The sequence below is a fragment of the Dysidea avara genome, chromosome 3 (genome assembly GCF_963678975.1).
Source record: "Dysidea avara chromosome 3, odDysAvar1.4, whole genome shotgun sequence".
NCBI classification, from domain to species: Eukaryota; Metazoa; Porifera; class Demospongiae; order Dictyoceratida; family Dysideidae; genus Dysidea; species Dysidea avara.
The window spans coordinates 42,640,890-42,659,496 of NC_089274.1; the positions used below are offsets into that span (position 1 = coordinate 42,640,890).

At 37.7% G+C, this 18,607-nt stretch overlaps 1 protein-coding gene across 2 annotated transcripts in view; it reads right to left on the bottom strand.

Moving 5' to 3' along the window:
* Nucleotides 1–18,607, bottom strand: part of LOC136251067 (gamma-aminobutyric acid type B receptor subunit 2-like) — a 70,646-nt gene that overhangs the window by 4,899 nt on the left and 47,140 nt on the right. For both annotated transcript variants that reach the window (XM_066043450.1, XM_066043449.1), the window contains 8 exons: nucleotides 12,631–12,891; nucleotides 11,801–11,864; nucleotides 11,648–11,749; nucleotides 5,409–5,541; nucleotides 5,109–5,352; nucleotides 4,925–5,056; nucleotides 4,547–4,864; nucleotides 4,328–4,495 (listed from right to left, as the gene is read on the bottom strand). In XM_066043450.1, coding sequence (XP_065899522.1) covers nucleotides 4,328–4,495; nucleotides 4,547–4,864; nucleotides 4,925–5,056; nucleotides 5,109–5,352; nucleotides 5,409–5,541; nucleotides 11,648–11,749; nucleotides 11,801–11,864; nucleotides 12,631–12,891 — 1,422 coding nt within the window. The remainder of the gene's footprint in view (nucleotides 1–4,327; nucleotides 4,496–4,546; nucleotides 4,865–4,924; nucleotides 5,057–5,108; nucleotides 5,353–5,408; nucleotides 5,542–11,647; nucleotides 11,750–11,800; nucleotides 11,865–12,630; nucleotides 12,892–18,607) is intronic.

The window sequence follows — 18,607 nt, forward strand, 5'->3', positions numbered from 1 at the left end:
CAGATAATTCTCATGATAACCTGTACTGAAACCATGATGCGTTTAGCAATTTTGGCTGAATTATATCATTTTGGCTGGATTGTGTCATATTTCTTTTCCAATACAGCATAGGTGTTGATTCATGGTTCAAGTTTAAACTCAAAAGACAAAAACTTCCCTGTGGGGTGTGCCCCTAGACCTAGATAGAGCATGCAAGTGTTTTGCACACTGTACAGAGACTTCCACTTGTGCTCACAAGCAAATCCATCTGCCCAAACCTGAGACCCCCACTGAATGTTTCTAGATCTGCCACTGAGATAGATAACAAATAACAGTAGCTGATAATCAGTATTTTTTCCATGATTTCAGTTTACTGTGCAGCATGTTAAAGTTAAAACGAATTGGTCAATGAAAATGGCACCATCATCATGGGATAGCCCAAAGACAGCTGAGAAGATGGCACCAACAGAAGCTTGTGACATGCCTTCAGCAAGTTATGACCCATTTATTGGCAAAGTTAAAGAACTATGCAAGTAGTTCACATGCTATCTAATCATGAATTGGTTTTATCTTTTGTTGCAAGCTTTTGTGTTTGCAGTCACAATCTCCACTTTGTAATATCAAATGGTATGGTAGTACCATTTAAGTAGGGATTGCCCAGCAAATTGCGCATGCAGCCCAAAATTCTGTCTTTTTAAAAATCACCCTAGAGAAATTTTATGCGACAAAAATCACCTTTACGGAATAGTACTAGTCCATATAATGTATAAAACATTAAATATAACACTTACAGGTGACTGGATGCAAATGCAAAAACTTGAATTTTAGTCTCACTGCCTCACTACTTGCCTCACCGACTACAGTCACAAGGCTAGAGGCCAAATGAAGCAGCACACAGCCTCCATTTTATTCCACAATAACAAACTTAACAGTGGGATGTGCCTTTTGGGGTTCTGACAAGTGTTGGCCCTCTACACCTTGTGTTTTCTTTTATCTTCAATCAGGCTGCTTGTCTTCTTCTTCATCCAACGAAACCATATTGAGGCATTAATTTTCCATATCAACACTTTCTTTCAACAACAAATATAGACACCAAAGAATTACTTCAGAGCTGGATTTCAAAAGTGCTTCAGTCCCGGTGCTACTATAAGAGATATACTAGCTAGATATCTGCAAGTTCGTAAGTTCGCAATAGGTTCGTGACCATGCCCATCAATTAAAGATCTGGGTGGACTAATAACAATAGAATATGGAGACCATGTCTCTTAACAATCTAGCTGTTTACTTAACAGTAAACAAGATGACCTCACCCCTTATTGGTCTAGCTAGTTGCACACCTCTTGGCTGACTCAAGATATACTCTAATACAACAGTCATGTATGATATTCTATTAGAACAGTCACAAGTTACATTGTAGCTAGCTGTGCTACAAAAAAAAACTAAACAAACTAGTATTTTTTTAAATGTAAATTAAAAAATAAACAGTAGTGAAACAAGAGATGAATGATGGTATTACAGCATAGCTCAGTGGGAAAATCCCTACTTTGGCACATTAGCTATAACAATTATTTTGCTCAATTCCAAAGTAGGGACTTTCCCACTGAGCTATGCTGTAATACCATCAATCATCTCTTGTTTAACTACTTTTTATTGCATAGATCCCTACTTCATTTTTAAACTTTTAAAATACTAGTTATATTTAATCCCTTGCTCAGATTTTCCTGCCATCATTAAATTACTTTGTTTTACATCATTAGGATATGATAACTCCAGGAACATACGTACATGACATCAAAATAGGTGTATGCCTTTATAAACAATGTTCTTTTCAACTATTTACTCTTGGCATAAACATATGTTGATATAAACAGTGGGCCTGAGGACCATGAACTCACAGGGATCTAGAATTTTAAATATTAAATACATAATGTTTATACTATACATGTACTAGATACCTCTAGTCTTGCATGACCAGTCCATATTTCTCTGACATAGTGTTTCTTTTATATATCAAGTAAAAATTATAGAGCCAACTCTGAAGAGTTTGCATAGGCCACTCATTCTCCACATCTCCAGCCACATGGGAGGGAGAAAGGTATTCTATTTGCCTCTGCACACCACACAAAGCACATAGTCAGTTTGTCAAGCTCTTGTGTAACGTACAGTGTTTGCTTCACTGAAGCTACTTTCCTGAATTTGTTGTTTGCACAAAGTTTATGAACTTAGTAGCTGTAGGTGATGGTGTGCTTGTCATGCAGCATGAGTGGCCAGCTGTGGACCAGTCAACTGCCAGTCCAAACCCCTTTACAGAGGCACTTTTAATTTCTAATTGATATGGGCATTGTGTGAGATGCTGTGACAGAAAAAATGGTCTGGCCATACACAACTAGACACTGTGACTGAGGTATCAATAAAGTTTGGCAATATTATCACCAGAAGTATATATACTTTACATGAGTCAAGCAGCACTTTGCCATTCCAATAAAGATTCTCACAAGGTATTTTCTCCTACCAGGCATCACAGCGGTGAACCACCTACCTTCTCCCTTTAATGACCACATTGTTAATGGCCAGTTTTGTAATGATTATGTGTTTGTTAGATAAATACTGTAATTTTTGTTTTGCTTTGCATTGTAATGCTTTTGTATTTGTGAGATTAAGTGTAGTGTGAATGTGTTGGTTTTGTAAGTTAACTTCCTTTCTAACTCTTGTAAGGAAGAATGGCTTTAGCCAATTGTTGGAGTCTTAATAACAAGTAGAAGGAAAATTAAGTTGGATTACGGAATAAAGCTACTACCATAGCCACAGGGAAACCATACTGCGCTACCGCAAATTAACAACTTGCGTTGTCAGTGAAAAGAACTGGAAGACAAAGGTACAAGTCCATGATGCGTGTATTGTATTACTGCAGTTGGTGATAAGGCACGTCTCAGGATGGAGTGACATTAAACAGTAAAAAAATCAAGGCTGTAGCCTTGTCAAGTTAGAAGGCATCAGTTAATTAGTTAGCTAGTTAGTTAGTTGGTAGAAAATTCAGTTAACCCCCTCACCACCAAATTTGTAGAGGCTCCAATCTATTGTTTCTAAACTGCTATAACTTACACACCATACCATATAATCCTATAAAACTATATGTGACTGGATTTGCGAAAAGGTACCTTTTTCACACACAAAATTTGACCCATTTTTTGGACTTTAAAGCTTCATAATTTTGGATCATGGCATATAATTGCTTGAAATTTTCAAGCAATTATATGCCACATTTATGCCTACAGTATTTGGCTACATTTTGATACTAAAAGCAAGTTAATCGGTATGAGGAGTTAAATGTTACATCATTTAGTTTGCTGGTATGTCAAATGTGTGGAAAAGGTACCTTTTCGCAAATCCGGTCACATATATCAAATTACTCGCTATAGAACAAGGAATTCGATTATGAAGTTATTGTTTACACAAGAGCAACCACAAATCCATTATATAACTTTAAAGTACGAAAAGCAATCTAAGTGAAACCAAATGTAAAATTTCACTACTTTACTGGCTAGCACTGTTTATAATAATACAATAAACATCACTAACCTGTTTACAGTTGAAGCGATTATCTCTAAGTCAGGTTTTCTAGCATTTGAGCAAGTGCGCATGCGCATACAAGCACGAGGTCACTGTTTCGAGGCATACAAAAGTAGCAGTACGCCACTCCAACCTATAGCTATAATCCCTCTCTTTACTGTTTCTCATTATTAGCAGTGCCATTACCACGTCGAAGAATCGTCTATCATGCTTGTTATCGACATTCCGAAAGTACACAATTGCATCATCTAACTGCGCAATAGTGTGCGAGAGACCGGTTATCCCTGTTCCCATTCACTTAAGGGCATTCCCACTACAGGATAAGCGCAGGGGCTACTAAAACGCTCGACTGAAGTTACAGAGCATTTAGAATGTGATTCTACGGGCATTTGTAATTGAAACCGCCATATAGCGGTTGTGGCAGTGAGAGGGTTAATTAAATAAGAAACTTGTTGGAAAGATTTGGGGTCACTCTGAAAGCATTTTTGGGCTTGATTGTGCTTATCCAATACTGCCAAACTGTTTTGAAGGAAAAGTGAGGCTGTTTTTTGGGTGATTTTGAAGGACAAGAAAGCCCAAAACACTGTGATCCTTAATATACAGTACTACATACTGTATGATCAATCAATCAATCAATCAATCAATCAATCAATAAATCAATAAATCAATCAATCAATCAATCAATCAAGTATATAAAAGGTTGGGTCTCCTAGTCCTGGTTTCTTGGGTCCACCGTTCACCAACTGCTATAAATTTGGTAACAGTGTATCGCACATACCATTACTAATTCTCCATTAAGTACTTTGATTTCTGAATTTAAACTTTCAATTTTTCTTTTATAATCATCATCTGAATAAGCAACACTTGTTTTGTGTTGCTTGTTTCCAATACTACTAGAGTTGCATAGGCTGTTCTTTCCTTTTGGATCATCATAGACTTTGTACATCTGTAAAATGTTGTACACCATAACACTACTATGCATACATTCGGTGGTTACCTTAGACACAAATACCAATGCCAATATTAAAGTTATACTTAACAGTATCATCATTCCCAGTATTGCATATTGTAAAGTTGGAAAGTTTTCCAGCAGAAATCCAATTGGAGTAAGAGCTATTGATACTACTACTGCTCCATAAACTGACATAGCAATAAATTGGGACTCATTCAATGCGGAATACTTCACTTTACGTGTACCAATAGCAAGAATCAGTCCAGCCAACAAGAAAAATCCTTTATAACCAAACAGTAAAGGTAACCATACTGCAGAACCATCAGATGAACAGACTCCAATTACTTGAGGCAAATCATTATCCTAAAAGAAAACAATATATACCAACATATTCTTTCCAATGCATAGCTATATTATACAAACATTGTCTCCTTCAATTTCTTCTTCTTCCCTTCTCAACACAGCACTTGAGATCACTGTTGATGGTATCATTATTATAGTGTCTATTAGAACAAGTACTGCAACAACTCCAAACAGGTGCATGTCTTTGACTGCCTATAAAGTAGTCTACTTTCATGTGTAACTATGGGTCTTATTATATACTTACAAATTTAGAATTTGGTCTTGCTAAGTAGAATATATAATATATCCTCCATGTCTTGGCAAAAATTGACCCAAACAATAAACTAAATCCAATTGCTACCAACCATACTCTTGTCTGACACAGATGATCTACTGTTGAAGATGATGCCACATTTTCATCCACTCCAAACAAAATCACTGTTATGTAAAATATAACTGCTCCAGCAATAATCATCACATTGACATATGGACTGGTAAGCTTCACTACCCTAAATGTGTGAGGTCAATGTACAACGTGTGCCTAAAGTACATATTAGTAACATACTTTTGATTTCTGAACCACAGGTTGAATATTAAACACACCATGGCAAAGCATATTCCAAGAAAAGACAATATGGTATAAACTATAAACCATGCTAGACTAATGTGAACTTGTTCTTCATCTACTACAGCACCATCTACACAACATTAGAAATCAAAAGATAAATACTTTACAGCATAAGATGCGTACACAAGGACTAAGTGATACTGCGTAAACAGTATATACAGGCCACCACTCTAGTTTTGTTGAAAAGACAACCAAGACATGCAAAATACAATCTGTACAGGAAAATCAAGTAAACCTCAGGCATGCCGATACAGATACAATAACAGAATAACTTCATAGCAATAAAAATATTAAAATTTGCCATCATAATATAAGCCACACTTTTATGGTCAGGCAGACAAATGGTATGTACATGTGAGCTAAGGCAAACCTACATTACAGGTGGTGTACATTCAGTTCCTACATGGTGTTTATCTTACTGTCAACCAAGAGAAATACTTGGGCATAATTTAAGGCCAACACAATGTGCAATTATAGTTACTACATGGCAAGCAAAGGTTCAGAACTTGTCCTATGCTATGCACTTTCAGTTCCGATGTTGTAGTGACACATATACCTCTTGCCATACAAAAACCCAGTTTTAAAACACCTACAGTGACCATTTAGGTAATATATAATCCTTTAGAGTGAAAGGATAGTTGTGCCAGGTCACACACAGTTCCTCAGCATAGACGTAGGAAGCGGAGGGGCTGTGGGGGCTATAGCACCCCCCCCCACCAATAATTTGGCTAGCCATTTCAAGTTATGATATCTCTTAAGTTCGTAAGTAATACTCAAATGTTCATGATATGGGCTTCTGGCTTAAAAATATGCAAAAGTTGCATTATAATTTATTTTATGACACTATAATGAGAAGATATGTTTAAGTATACAGAACGAATATTGCAAAAAAGCAGTAAAGCAAGCAGTTCACCTTAACCTACAGATATACTAGTGGAAGTTTATTATCCCTACTAGTGTTTTTTTAAAATTAAAATGAAGTAGGGATCTATGCAATAAAAAGTAGTGAAACAAAAGATGAATTACAGCATAGCTTAGTGGAAAAGTCCCTTTTTTGGTATTGAGAATAATAATTATTGGTATAGCTGCCGTGCCAAAGTAGGGACTTTCCCACTGAGCTATGCTGTAATACCGTCATTCATCTTGTTTCACTACTATTTATTGCATAGATCTCTACTTCATTTTTAAATTAACAATTTTTTATAATACTAGTTTGTTTAGTTTTTGTTGTAGCACAGCTAGCTACAATGTAACTTGTGATTGTTCTATTAGATTATCATACATGACCGTTGTATTAGAGTATCTTGAGTCAGTCAAGAGGTGTGCAGCTAGCTAGACCAATAAGGGGTGAGGTCATCTTGTTTTCTGCTAAATAAACAGCTAGATTGCTAAGAGGTGTGGTCTTTGTACTCTATCACTATTAGTCTACCTAGATGTTTACTTGATGGGCGTGGTCACAAATGGGATCCCAATTGTGAACTTGCAGATATCTAGTTAGTACCGTACAATGGGAATCATTCGCAGAAGAAAACATTCACGAATGATCTACTATTTCCTCATTTGTGAGAAAATGTTCACGATTTATTGCATAAAGTAATTTAATAATTGGGCACGTGCCTACAATGGATTAATCATGGTTAACATCTTATTGTATTAGCCAAGCTTACCCAAGCTCAGGTGCATGATTGGCTAATTTGGGAAAATATTGGGCAGCCCAGAACATGGCTGAGTGAAGTGCCTGACCAAGTTAGTGCACAGCTTCTGCATTAATGACATGATCTCATCACTATAGCTATTAAGTAGCGAGCATCATTCTGGTCAAGCAGCTTCACTGCGCCTTGTTAGTTCTGGGTTACCGGGTGTATGCATGTATGTCCATATGGGTGGGTGGGTGGGTGGGTGGGTGTTTTCAATATGATGGGCTGCTATTCAACTGATAGAGCTGGATAGAATCTGTGACTTCAATACTTTCGTCTGTGCCTTGAGTTGAGTGCGCACATGCATAGCTATAAATAATAATGTTGCATGGTGCACGTGACCCATTATCCCCCCTTGACCTCCCGTTACGGTCAATGATGTTAACTTTTAATTACAAAGTAAACAACATGTAGGGAACGCTCGACTATATGGCTGGACTTTGACATGTTGCGTACTACGTGCTAGTAGCCATGCATGATCGCTGCTTTGCTGGAGAAGTAGGCATTCACAATAACATAGATTGTATATACTATCTATGACGATAATGAGCATGAACAATACGGGACAATAGGCACACCTAGCCCCTTGGGTGCGGCACTAAAATTGAGGCTAAGGCACGCCATTCTGGCACAGTGAATTGCTGGGCTGCAATTATATTTGCACCATTTCTCTTGCATGACAGATTTTGTTCACTGTCACTGAAATTTGCATCTCTTTCGAATGGTCTTACCGTCACGCACATATAGCAGTTTAGCGATTAGCAAGGCAAGTGGCTACCTGCTTATGCACTAGTTATATGAATGCTGCATTGACTGATCCATTTTAAAAAAGTTTTTTAATTGTAGGAAAAATTTTGCAAGAAAATATTCACAAATGCATCTAAAATCGCGAAATTCGCACCTCTTCTGCGAATCATTCCCGTTACACAGTATATCTCTTATAGTAGCGCTGGGACTAAAGCGCTTCTGAAATCCAACTCTGAAATAATTCTGTGGCATCTATAGTATGTTGCTGAAAGAAAGTGTTGATACGGAAAATTAATGCTTCGATATGGTTTCGTTGGATGAAGAAGAAGACAAGCTGTCTGATTGAAGATAAAAGAAAAGACAAGGGGCAGAGGGCCTACACTCGTCAGAACCCCAAAAGGCACATTCCACTGGTGAGTTTGTTATTGTAGCATAAAATGGTGGTCATGCGCTGCTTTGTTTGGCCCCTAGCCTTGTGGCTGCAGTCACTGAGGTAGTGAGGCTAAAATTCAACTTTTGGTGAAATTCTATATCCGGCCACCAGAAAGGCTATGGTGAAAAAAGATGTGTTTTGTTATATTTAATAAAATCTAATCCAAAACAGCCAAACTGTAAAAAGAGTCCAGCCCTCAGAAAGGCTATGGTGAAAAAAGATGTGAAATCCAAGGTGGCGGCCAAGAAATGGTTGTGATGGTAAGTTAATTGTAAAAATTTTAATAACAACAATTCAGGTGAATTTTGGTGCCGCTTGGTCTTGGCACAAAATTCACCTGAATTGTCATTATAAAATTTTTTACCATTAACCTACCATCACAGCCATTTCTTGGCCGCCACCTTGGATTTCACATCTTTTTTTCACCATAGCTTTTTTGAGGGCCGCACTCTTTTTTTACAAAATTAAGTCAGTATAACCTTACAAGGATAGCAAGCACACGTATGAAATTTACACAAAAGATGCATCAATCTATTACCTTTCAGACCACTTCCAGTACTCGTAGCTTCTTGTAGAGTTTCCCACCAAATAAGATAGAAAATCTGAGCAGTTGGACGAGCGAAGTAGTATCATGAGTACTCACAAAGGTATGGAGGATGGGGGGGTGGCGGGGATGGGCAAGAGATAGCAAAATCAACAGAAAAAACGTCTGGCCAACATTATCAGGCTGTCCATTGCACCAATAAACCACTGATTCTTGCCAATCCAGGCCCTTCACAAGGTCGGAAACCACCATTCGAGCTCTTCACACCATCCAGAAAAGACGCTTATTAAAATCAGCCTCGAGTAGTTCGAGTAGTTCTGAGGGTCAAAACTAATAGTATGATAGTATATAGCTACCCACTAGTGGTGTTAGTTTGATTTTGCTTGATGTGCGATTTGGATCGGTTTTGGAAAATCTGGTCACATATGCAGAATATACATACAATTGATGTGATAGTCAGGTGTACAGGTGATACCTTGGGCTGTTAGCAAAAGAAATGGGTCACAAAGGAAGACAACGTTACATCTATGATGCACGCATTGTACATACTGTGGTATGCCAAAAAGCACCTACTGTATGCAAGGGCGGATTTAGGGGGGGTGCTTGGGGTGCTGAAGCACCCCCCCCTCCAAAATTTTACCATGTGCAAGCTAGGAAGCTTCTAGAAGTTGCAGTATAGATGCAATTGCATCTTATACATATGCATGGGCAATGAAAAGATGGAAAGAGAAGGGAAAATGACTAATCTTTGCTTAGAATTACTAAAGGGGGGTTAAAATTATACTTTTGGTGTGTTAATCTAAAAGCTGCTAAAAATCGAAATACTCTAATAGAACAGTCAACTACTCTAATAGAACATCCATCATAATGTTTTTTTTTCTTCAAGAAGTTGCCAGCGTGTTTTCCTGACCTGTGCATTGCTATCTTACCAATGCTCCAAACATCCTGCCATATACTAATCACTTTCTGAGAACAACTTCTGTCAAATAGTTTAATGGTATTTTCAGTTGTTGCTATGGATGCTTGAATTAACATGCTTAAGTAAAACAGTTAATTTCTTAGCATGTATATACAGTTAACAAGGCTGTGATATCTGAGAACTGTTTGTTTTTGCTTTATTACTACCAAAGTTCCATGCTGCATTTATCTGAATCTAGCATCAATTGAAGCTAATATAATTTAATGTCATACAGGGTTTGCACTCCCAAACCCCTTGAAGCTCAACTTTACAAGCTCAAATGATACCACAGCATTTACGCTGTCACATTATAAGGGGTTAGTTGTGGCTGAAAACTAGTTGTATATGTAAGTGACTTTCGACTCTGGTTGTAAAAATTAATAATTATGGTGATGGGGCCATATATAGCTGAAAAAGTCAGATTGAAATAGTAAGAGAACAGTTTGTGGCTATATATACTAAAAAGTTGAAGTTAAGTTTGTGTGCAATTTAAATCTCTACAGTGACCTTAAGATCCAATCCTGTGTATGTCCTTGACAATCCACTATTATGTATTGCCTTATAATCCAATAGCATTTAAAGGTGTAGTTCTGTTTTTCTAAAAGTGCATACAACTGAACTCATCCATCTTGTACCCTCACAGTCTTTCAGTACAATAGAGTATTTGGCTAAAAATAGCTTCCAGATTCAATCTTGTGATAGCTATATTCCAAAAATTTCCAGAGGAAGCATCACCCCAGGCCCCCCTAGCTGGAAAATTCTACGTATGCGTACTCTACACACTGCATGGTGAGTGTATACTTGCCCTCTCAAGCCCTCTCTTCATTGTTACTGTTTGGACGTTGTATATAGTTTGAGTTATGAGACTGTAAAGTGCACTAGCTATATCTTAAGCCAAGCAATACACTAAATTTAGCAATCTTGTATGTTGATGAATTTACCATATTTTATTAATTCATGAATTGATGTAATCAATTTGCAAAAACCAAACTCTAAAATTGCTAAGTTTAATGTACTGCTAAATTAAGGTATTTCAAACACAAAATTAATGGCAAGTATTGATCATGTATAGCTGCATCCTTCTCCTTCCTGTTCTTTATGTAAAGAATATATTTTTAGTTATTGGCTGTGCCCTTATATGACAGCTACAGCTGTTCTGGAATAATGGTGTCATTTCATCATTATTACACTTAGGTGACTCACAATGCTTGGGATTGTGAATCACTTAAACAAAGTGGCATCATTTTCAGTCAAAAATATAGCCAAATTTTAATACTGAATAGGCTAAATTTGCAAAATTTTCTGTGGGGGCATGCCCCCAGGCCCCCCTAGATAGTGCTCCACATGCTGAGTGTGCTTCGCACACTATAGCTAGTTGTATTAACCAGCTGTTACTTTTCTTAGCCAACCAACCATTATGTTAGCACCCCCCCCCCCCCCCCCTTCTGAAATCCTAGATCCGCCCCTGGTATGAGGCTGAAGTGACATCTAACAGTCAAACCCACAGCCATAGCCAATATTGAGTTATGCTTGTCTGAAGGCATTAGGAAGTATGTAAATTAGTCTGTCAGTAGAAAATCCCACATATTTTTTTTTTAAATTTTGTAACAACCTAGCTATTGGAAATGTTTCAGGTCACACTGAAGGCACTTTAGGGGTTGATTACAATACTGACAAGATGCCATGAGGGTACTGTGAGGCTGGTTCTAGTCAATAGATATATTTCTTTGTGAGGAAATGCAAACCATAACCCCTACTAATGATTAACTCTTGGCACTAATATACAATAACAATAACCTGGAAACACTGTAATGATGCTTTCTCCTTCCTCAAATTCAAAGCCGTCATTTATTACTCTTGCATATAGTACTTTACTCAAATCACTTGTAGTTTCATTACCTGCAATTGTTAATCCATACAACCATAGTATTTAAATTTGGCTTGACTTACGTCTGTACTGAAGCAGTGTAGGACTGGCTGGTCTATCGCCATTTTCATCATAAGAAACATCTCCCTGTAAAATAGATTACCCATATTGAATCTTTTTACAATGTTTGCATACCAGTCAGATATACAGTAGAATCTGTGTGTAAATGGCACCTTTGGGCAAGAAAATTTTGGACTTTATATAGAGGTGGCTGTTACACAGATAAACCTGCATAGGATGGTCAGCAGCATTTTAGTGGCTGTGGCTATTAAAGGTAATTACTATTAATAGGCTCCATCAGCCATAAATTTCCACAACTATCAGGGTAAGGTGAGCTTGTTTCGCTAATGGCCATTTAGGCAATAAGCCAGGTAAAATATTTAGTAATCATTGAAAGGCAGGAAGTATGATACTATCAAGGTAATTGAATGTAATCACTAGTTGTCAATTGTAGTGCCAGACTATTGGCTATAAGAACACAATGAATACAGGGAAATATTTGGGCCAACAAAATAACATGCATGCATGAAGAGAAAACTTAGCAGCATATATATTTTTAATTGCATAGCGAGACTTATAACAAGCTTTTGGAATGGCAGCTAGACAATATATACACAATCAATGAATTCAGAATTCTAAATGGCATGCAATTATGAAAACAATGAACCCGTCCATTATAAAAGCCTACTACTGTCCTGATTATCAAAGCATTTTTATTCATCAAAATTATTGCCTCTTCTATCCAATAACAATCAACCAATTGAAAAACAATTTTTGTGTAACAGATTATTATGCATGACAATCACTAACACATTAACTAACAGTAACTATATATACTTATAGCTTCACTAACAGTTAATCCAAAAAATGAAACCTTTAGGGCTTCCTCATATAATGTCCTAGAGATGTTTCTAGAATGCTGACCATCATAAGTAAAATTTTCCAAAGCTATACCACTACTGGATAGTCTTGATGCAGTTCTGTTAATAGCCAGTGCTGCAGTCCAAGCTGCATCAAACATAAAAGCACTATCTCGTATATCCCGCAGGTTATCAGAAGTCCTAGCAAGTAGCATAGAATTGTTTTTATAGTAATCTTCATATTCTCTCCAAGTCTGTAGCAAGAAACACAAAAACATATTATATACATTGCTATGTGTATCATGAAACATGGTGGTGGTTCATAATGACAATTGCCATTGAGTTTTGTGGCTAAAAGAAGCTTATACTAAACTTTCACACACATACAAGCTTTGTTCTGAGGTAGTTCTTTATGTCAGTTTGAAATACGTGTGCAGTGACTCTTTACAAATTTTGTGAACAACCTTCCAATTGGGCTTAACAGCTGTTTAACAACTGAAAATAATGTTGTAGGCCTCACAGACCTTCTTGTATATATAATCTAATCCAAAACAGCCAAGCTGTAAAAAAAGTGTGCGGCCCTCAGAAAGGCTATGGCGAAAAAAGATGTGAAATCCAAGGTGGCGGCCAAGAAATGGCTGTGATGGTAGGTTAATGGTAAAAATTTTAATAATGACAATTCAGGTAAATTTTGTGAAGCGGCACAAAAATTCACCTGAATTGTCGTTATTAAAATTTTTACCATTAACCTACCATCACAGCCATTTCTTGGCCGCCACCTTGGATTTCACATCTTTTTTCACCATAGCCTTTCTGAGGGCCGCACACTTTTTTTACAGCTTGGCTGTTTTGGATTAGATTTCATTTCTTTTTGTATTTGTATACCCCAAAGCCAGCCTATGGCCAGCTTTGGGACTTTTTAAACCTATGTTTTTTTTCTTTACTACAGGAAGAAGAAAACATGAAGTAGATGTACGTACTTTAAATATTTTATCAGTAGATGTACAATTATATATATAATACATATGTGACCGGATTTGCGAAAAGGGGCCTTCCACACATCCAATTTGCCAACTTTGACAATTGATAACTTCAGATTGGAAAGAGCTATTGCCTTGAAATTTGGGCAGTGGTGATTTCTTTGCAGCTGAACTCTCTACATGATGGTTTCTTTGTAGCTGAACTCTCTACAAGGTAGCTGATCTCTTTACAGGGAGATTTGTTTGTAGCTGAACTCTCTACAAGGTAACTTCTTCTAGCTGATCTCTCTACAGGGTGATTTGTTCATAGCTGAATTCTGCACAGGTGATTTGTTTGCAGCTGAGCTCTTTACAAAATGGTTTCTTTGTAGCTGAACTCTCTACAAAGTAACTTCTTCTAATTGATCTTTCTACAGGGTGATTTGTTTGTAGCTGAACTATCTACAAGGTAATTTCTTCTAGCTGATCTCTCTACAGGGTGATTTGTTTGTAGCTGAATTCTGTACAGGTGATTTGTTTGCAGCTGAGCTCTTTACAGAATGGTTTCTTTGTAGCTGAACTCTCTACAAGGTAACTTTTCTAGCTGATGTCTCTACAAGGTGGCTAGTTTGTAGCTGAACTCTCTACATGGTGGTTTCTTTGTAACTGAACTTTCTACAAGGTGACTTCTTCTAGCTGATCTTTCAATAGGGTGATTTGTTTGTAGCTTCACTCTCTACAAGGTAACTTCTTCTAGCTGACCTCTCTACAGGGAGATTTGTTTGTAGCTGAACTCTCTACAGGTGATTTGTTTGTAGCTGAATTCTGTACAGGTGATTTGTTTGCAGCTGAGCTCTTTACAGAATGGTTTCTTTGTAGCTGAACTCTCTAAAAGGTAACTTCTTCAAACTGATCTTTCTACAGGGTGATTTGTTTGTAGCTGAACTATCTACAAGGTAATATCTTCTAGCTGATCTCTGTACAGGGTGATTTGTTTGAAGCTGAATTCTGTACAGGTGATTTGTTTGCAGCTGAGCTCTTTACAGAATGGTTTCTTTGTAGCTGAACTCTCTAAAAGGTAATTTCTTCTAGCTGATCTCTCTACAGGGAGATTTGTTTGTAGCTGAACTCTCTACAAGGTAACTTTTCTAGCTGATGTCTCTACAAGGTGGCTAGTTTGTAGCTGAACTCTCTACATAGTGGTTTCTTTGTAACTGAACTTTCTACAAGGTGACTTCTTCTATCTGATCTTTCAATAGGATGATTTGTTTGTAGCTTCACTCTCTACAAGGTAACTTCTTCTATCTGATCTCTCTACAGGGAGGTTTGTTTGAAGCTGAACTTTCTAAATGATGGTTTCTTTGTAGCTGAATTCTCTACAAGGTAATGTCTTCTAGCTGATCTCTCTACAGGGAGATTTGTTTGTAGCTGAACTATCTACAAGGTAACTTCTTCTAGCTGATCTCTCTACAGGGAGATTTGCTTGTAGCTGAACTCTCTACAGGTGATTTGTTTGAAGCTGAACTTTCTAAATGATGGTTTCTTTGTAGCTGAACTCTCTACAAGGTAATTTCTTCTAGCTGATCTCTCTACAGGGAGATTTGTTTGTAGCTGAACTATCTACAAGGTAACGTCTTCTAGCTGATCTCTCGACAGGATGATTTGTTCGTAGCTGAATTCTGTATAGGTGATTTGTTTGCAGCTGAGCTCTTTACAGAATGGTTTCTTTGTAGCTGAACTCTCTAAAAGGTAACTTCTTATAACTGATCTTTCTACAGGGCAATTTGTTTCTGGCAGAATTTTCTACAGGGTGATTTCTTTGCAGCTGAAGTTTCTACATGGTGGTTTCTTTGTAGCTGAACTCTCTACAAGGTAATTTCTTCTAGCTGATCTCTCTACAGGGAGATCTGTTTGTAGCTGAACTATCTACAAGGTAACTTCTTCTAACTGATCTTTCTACAGGGCAATTTGCTTGTGGCAGAATTTTATACAGGGTGATTTCTATGCAGCTGAACTCTCTACATGGTGGTTTCTTTGTAGCTGAACTCTCTACAAAGTAATTTCTTCTAGCTGATCTCTCTACAGAGTGATTTGTTTGTAGCTGAATTCTGTACAGGTGATTTGTTTGCAGCTGAGCTGTTTACAGAATGGTTTCTTTGTAGCTGAACTCTCTACAAGGTAACTTCTTCTAACTGATCTTTCTACAGGGCAATTTGTTTGTGGCAGAAATTTTATTCAGGGTGATTTCTTTGCAGCTGAACTCTCTACTTGGTGGTTTCTTTGTAGCTGAACTATGTACAAGGTAATTTCTTCTAGCTGACCTCTCTACAGGGTGATTTGTTTGTAGCTGAATTCTGTACAGGTGATTTGTTTGCAGCTGAGCTGTTTACAGAATGGTTTCTTTGTAGCTGAACTCTCTACAAGGTAACTTCTTCTAGCTGATGTCTCTACAAGGTGACTAGTTTGTAGCTGAACTCTCTACATGGTGGTTTCTTTGTAACTGAACTTTCTACAAGGTGACTTCTTCTAGCTGATCTTTCTACAGGGTGATTTGTTTGTAGCTGAACTCTCTACAAGGTAACTTCTTCTAGCTGATCTCTCTACAGGGAGATTTGTTTGTAGCTGAACTCTCTACAGGTGATTTGTTTTAAGCTGAACTCTCTAAATGATGATTTCTTTGTAGCTGAACTCTCTACAAGTAAACTTCTTCTAGCTGATCTCTCTACATGGTGATTTTTTTGTAGTTGAATTCTGTATAGGTGATTTGTTTGCAGCTGAGCTCTTTAAATAATGGTTTCTTTGTAGCTGAACTCTCTCAAGGTAACTTCTTCTAGCTGATGTCTTTACAGGGTCACTAGTTTGTAGCTGAATTCTCTATATGGTGGTTTCTTTGTAACTGAACTCTATACAAGGTAACTTTTTCTAGCTCATCTTTCTACAGGGTGATTTATTTGTAGCTGAATTCTGTACAGGTGATTTGTTTGCAGCTGAGCTCTTTAAAGAATGGTTTCTTTGTAGCTGAACTCTCTCAAGGTAACTTCTTCTAGCTGATGTCTTTACAGGGTTACTAGTTTGTAGCTGAATTCTCTACATGGTGGTTTCTTTGCAACTGAACTCTCTACAAGGTAACTTTTTCTAGCTCATCTTTCTACAGGGTGATTTATTTGTAGCTGAATTCTGTACAGGTGATTTGTTTGAAGCTGAGCTCTTTAAAGAATGGTTTCTTTGTAGCTGAACTCTCTACAAGGTAACTTCTTCTAGCTGATGTCTCTACAAAGTCACTAATTTGTAGTTGAGCTCTCTACATGGTGGTTTCTTTGTAACTGAACTCTCTACAAGGTGACCTCTTCTAGCTGATCTTTCTACAGGGTGATTTGTTTGAAGCTGAACTCTCTACAAGGTAACTTCTTCTAGCTGATCTCTCTACAGGGAGATTTGTTTGTAGCTGAACTCTCTACATGATGGTTTCTTTGTAGCTGAACTCTCTACAAGGTAACTTCTTCTAGCTAATCTCTCTACAGCGAGATTTGTTTGTAGCTGAACTCTCTACATGATGGTTTCTTTGTAGCTGAACTCTCTGCAAGGTAACTTCTTCTATTGATCTCTCCACAGGGCGATTTGTTTGTAGCTGAACTCTCTACATGGTGGTTTCTTTGTAGCTGAATTCTACAAGGTGATTTTTTCTAGCTGAACTATCCCTTTCCATAGTTGCATGAACTCCCTACAAGGTAATTTCTTCTAGCTGATCTCTCTACAGGGTGACTTGTGTGTAGCTGATCTCTATACAGGTTTCTTGTTTCTAGCTGATCTCTTGAATTCTCTTCAGGGTGACTGCTCTATTAGGATGACTGCTCTATTAGAGTATCTCGATCTCGCACTTGCTGCACCAATTTGGATTTCGTGTTATAACTCCGTGGCTTTAAGTCTGATTCTTCTACACCATTGATGAGCCTTTCTAAGATGATTACTCCATCTGTACAACGATTTTCAAAGCATTACCCCAAGCGGTTTATCTGGTAGGCGTGGCAAGTAGTCGTTTTTTTATTAGCTAATCTCGACTGCGTAATTGTTACACACTGTTGGTTTTTTCGTTGTATCTTCCTGTTTTTTAGCTCGATTTCTTTCAAACCACAAAAGGTTTGAGGTTCAATAGTTAACCTATTCACCCACCGATTTTCAGCTTCTTCCCATACGCGGTTTACCCTGTAGGCGTGACAACATATTGGTGTTATTTTTCGTGAATAATCGCTCATAACTCTTTGCCTGTTTATCGTATTCCAGCCAAAGTTGGTACCGAGATGCACCTTTATATCCCCCTTCTGTGTGCCAAATTTCAAGGCAATCGGATATGGCGTACGCGTTTTATAGCAGTTTTTGTAAGTGTGCGACAAGAAAAAGAAAAATAAGAAGAAAAAAACGAAGAAACTGAGCCAATTTATGAAGTCGCATATCTCGGGAACGCGCGAAGCGATTTCGCTCAAATTTGGAATGTGCAGTGCTGCAGTTGGAGGGAATGTCCACAGCAAAAATCGTCTTGTTTCATCAAGGATGCACAGAGCTACGGAGGTGCGAAAATTGCGTTTTCTTTCTTCCTGTCAATATACTCACGGGTGTTACGCGCCGGCTTCTTGGGCCGCACGATAATGATAATGAGGAACAGCCTAGCAGCTAAGTCTAGAGAATTTTACATAAGAAAACACAATAGCCAAACAGTTGAGAAGACACTTTTGTGCATAAATTATATCTAATCCAAAACAGCCAAGCTGTAAAAAAAGTGTGCGGCCCTCAGAAAGGCTATGGCGAAAAAAGATGTGAAATCCAAGGTGGCGGCCAAGAAATGGCTGTGATGGTAGGTTAGTGGTAAAAATTTTAATAATGACAATTCAGGTGAATTTTTGTGCCGCTTCACAAAAATTCACCTGAATTGTCGTTATTAAAATTTTTACCACTAACCTACCATCACAGCCATTTCTTGGCCGCCACCTTGGATTTCACATCTTTTTTCACCATA